The sequence below is a fragment of the Cricetulus griseus genome, chromosome 2 (assembly GCF_003668045.3).
Source record: "Cricetulus griseus strain 17A/GY chromosome 2, alternate assembly CriGri-PICRH-1.0, whole genome shotgun sequence".
NCBI lineage: Eukaryota > Metazoa > Chordata > Mammalia > Rodentia > Cricetidae > Cricetulus > Cricetulus griseus.
This window is the reverse complement of record NC_048595.1, coordinates 369,115,133-369,125,636: the sequence shown is the minus strand read 5'-3', so window position 1 is coordinate 369,125,636 and position 10,504 is coordinate 369,115,133. Positions and strand designations below refer to the sequence as shown.

The 10,504-nt window shown below is 37.0% G+C and overlaps 1 protein-coding gene across 1 annotated transcript; it reads left to right on the top strand.

Moving 5' to 3' along the window:
* The first annotated feature begins 212 nt into the window (after positions 1-212).
* Positions 213-1,178, top strand: LOC100765770 (olfactory receptor 14J1). The gene has a single exon (XM_027400004.1). It carries the CDS (start codon positions 216-218, stop codon positions 1,176-1,178), a length of 963 nt encoding a protein of 320 aa, XP_027255805.1. The 5' UTR covers positions 213-215.
* Positions 1,179-10,504: the final 9,326 nt, after the last annotated feature.

Here is a 10,504-nt window from a genome sequence, read left to right as displayed (position 1 = left end):
TCAGTTTTTCTAACTTGGGCAAGTCAGGTTCTATTCCAGAAAATTCTCATGACTTGTTGATCACACTTAGGATTTCTATTTCTAGAAAATGGATAAATATTTGTCAGAAGTGAATGCTAGCTTATCCAAGGAATGACAAGCTCTTCTTTCTATCAGTAGTTTTATTCCGTCTTTCCCTAAATAGAGCTAAACTTTGAGTCTCCAGAGTGACCATAATGAATGTGAGCACCAAAACTGGATTCCTCCTCATGGGGTTCTCTGATGATCATATGCTTCAGATTTTACATGCAGTGCTCTTTTTGATAACATACCTGCTGGCCATCATGGGCAATCTACTCATTATCACCATCATCACCTTGGATCACCATCTGCATTCTCCCATGTACTACTTCTTGAAGCACCTCTCTCTTTTGGATCTCTGCTTCATCTCTGTTACTGTCCCCCAATCCATCGCAAATGCACTCATGAACAATGGGTTCATTTCCCTTGGTCAGTGTATTCTTCAAGTTTTCTTCTTTATAGCTCTGGCATCAGCAGAAGTAGCTATCCTCACTGTAATGTCTTATGACCGATATGTTGCCATCTGTCGGCCACTGCAGTATGAGACAGTTATGGATCCCCGTGCCTGCAAGCATGCAGTGATGGCTGTGTGGATAGCAGGAGGACTGTCTGGGCTCATACACACAGGTGTTAGCTTCTCAATTCCTCTTTGTGGGCAGAGAATTATTCACCAGTTCTTCTGTGACATTCCCCAAATACTAAAATTATCCTGTTCTTATGAATTCATTAATGAGATTGCAGTGGCTGCATTCACAACATCCTCAGCCTTTGTCTGTTTGATCTCCATCATGTTCTCCTATATTCATATCTTCTCAACTGTGATGAGAATTCCATCAGCTGATGGTCGGACTAAGGTATTCTCCACCTGCCTGCCACACTTGTTTGTAGTCACTTTCTTCCTCTCAGCTGCAGGCTTTGAGTTCCTAAGACCCCCTTCAGATTCCCTGTCAGCTATGGACCTCACTATCTCCATATTCTACACAGTAATACCTCCAACACTCAATCCAATCATTTACAGCTTGAGAAATGAAGCCATGAAAGCAGCTCTGAAGAAAGTGTTGTTGAGAGAGGAATTTTCTCAGAGAATGGTGTGTTTAAAAGCTGTATTCAAAGTCTAAAGAGAAAGCAAATTATGAGGAATTGCTACTATGTCCTAGATTAGAGAGTGATGATTTGGATTTCTTCTAGGATTCTGTTTCATTGTTCCTCTTATTTATGTCCTTCTCAGAGACAATTCTAACAAATGAAAGCTGATTGACCAGTGAGGGTATGTATCACCTTCCTTATTTCCTCTAATTCCAATATTATTTCAAATCATCTTTTAGTGACACCCAGGAAATAACAGAGAAAGAAAAGTTAGTGTTGACATGATCAAATTAAAGTTAATTTTAATAAATACATTTCAGACTGCCATTAGGTAAACTGATTTTCTCTATGTGATACTGCATCCCTTGTTGTTGTACATAATTCTTTACAGACTGTCAATTTTCCTGTGATTCTTAAGTAGCTACAAGGTTTTATACTAAGAGTATAGTAACTATTTACATAGTTTATTCAGTGCCTAGAAAAATTCACATGCTTTCTATATATTCTTTGCCTAATCCAAGTGAACCAATTCTTAGTTTTACTATATTTTCCCTTATTACAAATGATGGAATAAAATTGAGAGAAATTAATATTTGACATTTTTCAAATAAAATTTCTAAAGTTATGATTCACATTGTTTTTTTTTCTGATAGGAAGTTACCTATCTCTAACAATATAAATGATTTGTTCCTAAGTATAATTTGTGTGTGTACATATGACTATAAAAGTAGGAACATATTATTACAACTACTAATGAGATAGGTACCAAGAATCTTCTTTTCCATCACTGAAAATGCTCAAGTTAAACCTTATTCCCATCTGATACAAAGATACTCTAGAGTCAGTGCCCACGTCAGCGGAGCAGCAGGTGGCAGGTGAGGTTCAGGAAGTCAGTCCACCAGGAAGCAAACCTCCTATGGCTGAATCTCAGATAGGCAAGACCCCAAGAGCCTTGGCCCTAGAATGTTTTTTGCTACTGCTGTGTCTTTACATGTTTGCTGCTGCCATTTTTCTCTAGTGTGTGGAAAGATTCCCCACTGACCATAATGTGTTATGATTACCTCAAGGAAATAATCCATTTTTACTGGGCATTTTTACCTATGGATTTTTATTAAGTTGATTTCCTTCTAAGCTGTACTGTATAGCTGAAGCAATGATTTTATACAATAATAGTGTTAGTATTTTGATGACTGAGGGTCTTTAATAAATTTGGTGTGGGATTGTGATAGGGGTTAGCTTATTGGAAAAATTAATACAGGTAAAGGTAAGATATAGTGTTACCTCTGCAGGAGCTGCAGAGGATAGAAAAGAAGAAGGAAGTGTCACGCAGCTAGTTTCTCTCTCTTTTTTTTTTTTACTACAAGAAACCACAGAATTTAATTATAACACAAATTTTGAGAACAAATGTGTTGAGAAGGTGAGTTAAAAGAATCCTCAAGTAACAATTATGGTGATGGGTTGCCTAAGGAAGAAATGGGTTTACTATTTCTTTTATACTCATAGTCTATCTGCATAAATATCTTTTAAGTATCAAGACTGGTAGATCAAGCAGCTAGTTTCTCTTGAGGAGATGTATACACTGTGGCTAAGGTTAATGGTTAAGAAAAACAAGTGTGTCCCAGAAGCCCAGCTAGCTCAAATTCTTTTAATCTTAATGTTGGGGGACGTTTTCACAGATTTTGGTGTGCACCATAGATAAAACAAAGCTTTGAATGATGACTTAAGGTGAGGTTAAGATGTTTTTGATAATGTCTTTGAGGTTAAAAAAAAAAACCTCTTGGAGCTGGGCATTGGTGGCACACGTCTTTAATCCCAGCACTTGGGAGGCAGAGGCAGGTGGATCTCTGTGAGTTCGAGACCAGCCTGTTCTACAAGATGGCCTCCAAAAGCCACAGAGAAACCCTGTCTTGAAAAAAAACTCTTGGAAAACAATTTTTTAAAGCATACTTTTAATAGCTTAGGGAGGGATTCCTTGAGATCAAGAAACAAGAACAATGACAGCCTGGCTATTGCTGGCTGATGTACCTTTCTTACCAGGATGGGTGGATAATCAAGGGTGATTAATTTTTTGTATCCTGTTTATTCCCTCAGCATCCTGATTTTATATATATATATATATATATAATATATATATATATATATATAAAATATATATACATATATATATATATATGTATATATATGTATACATATATATATTTAAAAAACTGTTGATGAGTGGGTATATACCTTAAAATTTTAAAAATAGATTCTTTTTCATATGTTAAAGTTTAGATTTGTGATTTTTTCTAAGATCTCTTATGGTAATACATTATTTGCGATTTATTAAAACTTGCCTGAGGGTTCAGAAAGCAAAGTCATCCACAAGTCATAGAAACTAGGCACACACCTTTAATCCCAGCAGCCAGAAGCTAGGAGGTAATGGTACATACCTTTAATTCTAGGATTTAGGTGGAAGACCAATCTCTCTGAATTCAAGGCCACCCAGGGCCTTGAATCAGTCTAAAAGAGTAACAGATCACATGCCTTTAATTCAAAAACTAGAAGGGTATAAACGATAGAAGTGGGGTCTTCAGTATTCAGTAGGAGGCATTCATTATCCAGCCACACTGAAGATAGGAGCATTCAGTCTTCCTACCACACTGAGGAAAGCTTGTGGGTCAGCCCTTTCAGCCTGAGGTAGAGGTAAGAAGTAGTGACTGGCTGCTTTGCTTTTCTGACCTTCAGCTTGAAATTTAAACCCCAATAGCAGTCACTGGATATTTTATTCATTTGTGTTACACTCTTATAAGGTTGACTTTTGAGATAAATAGTAAAATAATTGATCCTTTCTTCATAACCACAAAATGTAGCCTGTCAGCAAAAGAACTGGCTGAGAAAAATACCTCACTTAAACTATTAAAATATAACAAGTTGCTTGAGTATGAATGTATGTGGGTTCTAGGGAAAACTTGTTTTTTACCTGCAAAATGTAAAATGTTTAATCATGTAAGGGATATGGAAAACATGGTGTTTTATTATTTGTTTTCATCATATTCATTCAATTAAAATAGATTGTAACCACATTAAAATTTTTATATTGCTTGGAAGATTATACTGGGGTATATATAAGCTGTAAAGAAAAAAAAAGACATGAGAAAAGGAAAACACCAGGAAAGATATAGAAGGAAAGTTAGAAGACATCAAGAGAGAAAAAGGGGTATGTTTAGATAGAGGTAAGAAAAGAAATAAAGAACACAGAGAGATGCCTGCGGCCAGCCACAGCAATTTGACAGGTCCCAAGAGGATGTGAGGTGTTGGTGAGGAAGAAGTAAGTCAAACACAGTGGTCAGGAGAATCCTGCAGTCTGACTGACTTGTAGCCAGGGTGTTGCTTTATTTATGCAGAATTGAGTAACAGGAATAGATTCATGTCCTTTCAAAACATATATAATTTTTGGTTTTGGATGTGTGTTTTACTTCCTCTTGCATATCTTTTAGTCATCGCTGATAAACCGTGACAGAACAGAGTTATCTTTTACAATAATTTTCTCACAAGTTTAATCATCATTGATAAACGGTTATCTTTTATAACCATTTTTCTCATCAACCCATAACCCAATTTTTAAGTGTCTAGGGGAATGTGACAGCCTGTCCTCCGGCTAGTAGTTTTTGTGGCTTCATAGATGCTAAACCAAAACAAATATCCAGGTCAGCCTGTCAGATTGCTATGTCCCAAGTAGTGTTTTACAAACTCTTGTTTTTTTCTTTTCTTTTGGTTTTGTTGTTGTTTTCTGAGACAGGGTTTCTCTGTGTAGCTTTAGAGTCTGTCCTGGAGCTCATTTTGTAGACCGGGATGGCCTCAGACTCAGAACTGTCTGCTTCTGCCTCTCAAATGCTGGGATTAAAGGTGTGCACAACTGCCACATGGCTTTGTGCCCAAGAAAAATCCTCGGGCCAGAGGTGCTGCAGTTATTATTCAAATTCTGTCATAATAGAATGTTTACACTTTATATCTTTATAGAATTTGTTTATATATCTAGTCCTGGCATTCTTTTGTTTTTTGGTCATATGACATCACAGTGGCTTGGCATAAGTTAACTTTTCTAAGAAAGGGAGGTCCTGATATCTCATTCTTTTATCATCTTTCTGTATCATTCTTTGCCCATCAATAAAAGTCTCTGTATAGGGCATGTTGCTGTATGTGCCATGTATTTGCCTGAGTGTATAGTTGGAAGAGGTTTGAAATCTGATCTTTAGCCAACTCTTCTAGCCAACATATCTTGTTGACCTTACTAAGTGTACTTTGTTGGTTTTTGGTTTTTGGTTTTTATCTTATTCCTGAGTAAGTACAGGGACATATGTTTCAAGAACATCTCATAGCCTCATAAAGAGATATCTGACTTTTTTATGTACATCACAACCTCCAAGGCATAAAAGAGACCTTCAAACAGATAAGGTTATCTCCTAAAAGTGGGAGGGGTAGTATGTTCAGGACTTTCCTGGGGAAGCTTAGAAGCAGTACTCCTGGGAGAAGGTACAAATAAGTCATAAAAATATTCCATCAACCCTATATCCCCAAACAGTACAAATATTAAAAGCCCCAAAGTATGCAATAGGCAGAGATCAAAACCAAAAGTGCCACCGCAGCCATCATGTGGCTCAGCTTTGCTGGTTGTTTGTCAAGCAGCTGTGCTGGCCTTATGACTTTTGGCATTCCCATCAGATATGGCTGAACCATCCCCCCTTTTTGTTTGTTAACTTAAGAGTCAGTATATTTCATTCTGTAGCATGCAGGGCACTTATCAGTCCTCAGAAGATGACTGTAAGAACAAAAATCAAAATAAACACAACTCCCAGGATTACTCCCAAATTAATGATAATAGACCAAAAGTTCTGTTCTGAAACAAAAGAAGTGAGAGGTTGGAAAAATCTATTTGTAACCTCAGAGCCAAAGTGGACTCCAATTGGTTGTAATTTGATGATGCAGAGACTACATGTTTATAACTAATTCAGAATTGTCTTATAGGCCATGGAGGTGGAACCTAGCCTGTGTTCATGTTACCTTAGAAGCGTTGTGTGGAAGTGGAGTGACACAAATCCATTTAAACTATGAATGACAGGAGACAATAGATAATAACATTAATGTTTTGAATTTGATTACCCATAAATAAGACTGTTTTCCCAAAATTGTTCGCAGTATCCTCTAGATTTTTATCATTTTTTGTGTGTGTGACAAGTGTCAGGGACACATTTTTGAGAGCTCAATAACATGCTCTATAGTATCAACCTGTTGTACTAAGGTGGTTGGTTATAGATGCAGCAACAGGTTGTGTGGCCAGAGATTTGAAACTATCCACAGGATAGTGATGAGTTCACCTTTTGGTACATAAATAAAGGCAGTGGTCATACCTTCCCCAGAATCCATCAGTTGCAAACAATTAAGCAGGGAGGATTAGGGCCCCAAGAGCTCCTCCCCAGTGCATGATTGACTGTTGACAGTCCCAGTTTTGTTTAAGCCTAATTCAGCTTTGCATGTGCCATGGACTGTAAAAGGAATGGGAGGTCATGAATCCTTTCTACCTCCATATTGACTAGCTTAACCTTATGCAGGTATTGTGGAGGAAGCCACAGCTCCTCTAAAACTATTAGCGCAGTGGTCCTGTCATGTTCAGAAGACACTATTTTTCTGGTTCCCCAAGGCTCTTACAGTCTTTCCAAGCCATCTCCTACGATGGCCCCTGAGTCACGGAGGTCAATGATATAAATCATTGTGGCTGAACACCCTCCATGGATGCTTATTCTCAGCATATCGACAAGTTGTGAGTCCACGTGTTAGCCATTATCTACCGCACATAGAAACTTCTCAGATGAAGTCTAAGTTCATAGTTTAATCTCCTGACTTGACACTTATGCTTTTCATTGATGCAATAAAACTGTAACCACAAGCAATCTGGGAAAGAAATGGTTTATTTCATCTTATAGCTCACAGTCCATAATTGAGGGAAGTCAGTTCAGGAGCTCAAGGTGGGAATCTGGAAGTAGAAACTGAAGAAGAAACCATGAAGAAATGCTGCATACTGACTTGTCCCTGTGGGCTTGTTCAGCTTACTTTCTTATATAACCAAGGATCACTTCCTCAGGGTGGCACCACCCACTTGGGACTGTGCCATCCTACATCTATCATTAATCAAGAAAATACCTCCATACACTTGCTTATAGACCAGTGTAATGGAAGCATTTTCTTAATTGAGTTTTCCTCTTTCCAGATGATGCTCACTTATGTCAAGCTGACAAAATTTAACCAGCACAACAGTCTGTGAAAGACAGTGATATCTAAAATTATACAGTATGCCACAAGGATAGACTCTTTCTATTCTTGTGTTTGCAGATACCAGTCAGCACATGGAGCCACATAAAATAAATGAGAGTGTACAGTACATTCTTTTTCATTTCTTACTTTGTGATTATTCTAGATTCTTGGAAGTTGCAAATTAGTACAGATATATCCCATGCCTCTTTTGCCCTGTGGCTCCATCCTTCATGAATAGAATCAAGTAATGGATTTAAACTCTTTCATCACATGTGTGCAGCAATACAAGTGCCACCTTAGTTGAGACAGAAATACTTTGTCATCACAGGGATCTCCCTGGTTTTACCCTTTATGTAATTACACTCTCCTTCCTTCCCTACCACATCCCAGTCCTTAACAAAGACATTTTCTCCAACTTTAAATTATTGTTACTTCAGAAATTGTATATACATAGAGTCATACATCATGTCAACTTCTGAAGCTGGCTTTCTTTTTAATCATTAGCACGGTTCACATTTGTATACATAAGCCTCTCTCTTCTTGTTGTTGAGTGATATGCTGTAAGACATATGCACTAAACCGTACTTAACATTTCACCCATTAAATACCATTTAAATTGGTTCCAGCTTGAGGCAATTAAAAACAAAGCAGTACTGTCAATCTTGTTTCCAATTCAAATAAAAATGATTGAAAAAAGGAATTTCTGATCTGCAAAAAAAGGGCCAAATGCATAGGAATACAGTTTTTTGTTTGACCAAACAATAGTTGTATTTTAGTTTCTAAACAAATTTTGCATAAGGTCTCTATGATTTAGGCCTAGAAATAAGGTTTGCCTTCTACCTATATTCTCCGAGATGTAAAGGATGTGAATACTGAGCTCTGCTGAAAGGTGGGATGGGCCGTGCACTCTATTCACACAAAGAAGGAATGACAGTAAGAGCTGGTGAGTGCTCAACAGTACCATCTTCCAATATGAAAGCATTTTACTGTCTCCTGACACTTGTGTTTGACTCTAATTGATTAAAATCAATTTTACATTAGTAGCCTGAATAAGTATTTGATTGGAAGCATTTTAGCAATTACTTTAAGGTAATGTTATCTAACCTAATGTTATTTTCTCTTATATGCCTATATTACTAGCTAGCATCACTCTGGGATATATGCTAATGTAGGGCACTAGAATGTTGTTGCACATTTCATCTCTTTGAGGAAAGAGAACATAATTAGTTTTAACATATTTTTTAATTCAAACTGTTACACTGAAATATATGAAATTCTGTGTTTTGACTATTAGGCAATGAATGTTCAAAAGCATCTCACATAGCTCCCAAATATTATGAAGCTTCAAAGAAAAAATTTAAAGGAATAACATCTGAGATTTCATATTTATGACTCAATTTTAAATCTTAAAAATAGTTACATTCACTGGTGTCTAGTGTTGTAGAATATTCCTCTCCACTGTGTGAAGATACATCACTGTGAATTGTTTCATAGAAAGCTAAATGGCCAATAGCTAGGCAGGAGGTATAGCAGGGATTTCTGGACAAAGAGAGCTCTGGGAAAAAGAATGATGAAAGCAGGGAACATATTCTATAAATCCTTTCAGTACCTTAAATTATTTAAAAGGAGTTTGGAACAGAATGGTATAATTTAATCAAGAAAGGAAATTCGCCTTACTGAAAATTAGTATGTTAACAAAAACCACATAATGTGATCCATGTAAAAGTTTTAAAATAATATCCAGGAGAACCATAAATAGGAGAGCTTGATATTTCATGTGTTTATGTAACAATTTTTAAAATACTCTTTGAGGTAAGTAGGGGAGATAAAGCTTTCAGTGTTACATGTTGAAAAAACTGTGTTTTTCCTAAAGTCCTTCAGGCCTTTTCTTGATGGTTATATATAAAGAGTGGGAAGTAGATTGGTAGTCTGTAAGGTTAAGATACCTTTTTATTTAGATAAATACCAGCCAAACACAAGCCAGAGCAGCGAGGCCAGGGAGAGGGGGCAGCAGAAGAAGAAGAGGAGGTTCCATCTGCTTGCGGTTGCTTAAGAGCCCATCCCGCGTTACCCTGACCTCATGTTGACCATGCCTTGACAGGCGTGGTCAAGCACACCTGTAGCCAGCCCTTAGGAGGCATGGTTACAGTGTCTCCCTACAGTTATATTTTTGGTGAATAAGGAAACAGAGTGCATCACAAAGGCTATGGATCAAAATTCACATCTCAATATTATTATAAAAATATTTGAAACAGCAGGGCCTGGTGGCACACACCTTTAATCCCAGCACTCGGGAGGCAAAGACAGGTGGATCTATGTGAGTTTGAGACCAGCCTGATCTACAAGAGCTAGTTCCAGGACAGCCTCCAAAAGCCACAGAGAAACCCTGTCTCGAAAAACCAAAACAAAAAAAAAAAATTTGAAACAAAGTTTTCCTAGAAATATTTCTTAAATTTAGCTCAGCAAAAATGAAACTACTTGTGTAGATCAAATAATTTTTTAGTGAAATTTACCTACAATGGTCTCTGCCTTATAAAAATCAGTGCTGAAAAGAATGAAATGCTTAGATTCTTGGTCTTTGTTAACCCTTGTGCAAACTGACAGAAATGAAAATTAAAATGAACAATGTTTCTGTTTACAATTTTATCAACTACAACAGCAGAAATGAGAACTCTAATGTTAGAGGCAAAGTTACAGTATTTAGCTGTTCCGACTATATTATATGGTTTGTGGCTTTGGTGAAAACCATTAAATCTGAAAATAGATTAAAGTTATGATTCTTATTTATGGGTTAAAAGCCAAGACGCTTTCCAGTATGGTGGTTACAATTTATTAAAATCTTAAAACAGACCATTGTCAGGAAAAACTGTAGAAATGGAATACTGAGATTGTAAGTTCATTCTACAAAATGAATGTGAGACAGGCAGACTGAATCTGCACTATTTTGGAAGAGATGAACACTAGATGGAATGAATATACCTCTGAGCTAAAACACAGCGGAACTGTTTCAATCTCAAGATTCAGAGTTATCACAAAAACCAGTGCTAGGGAGATGACAAGTTACTTA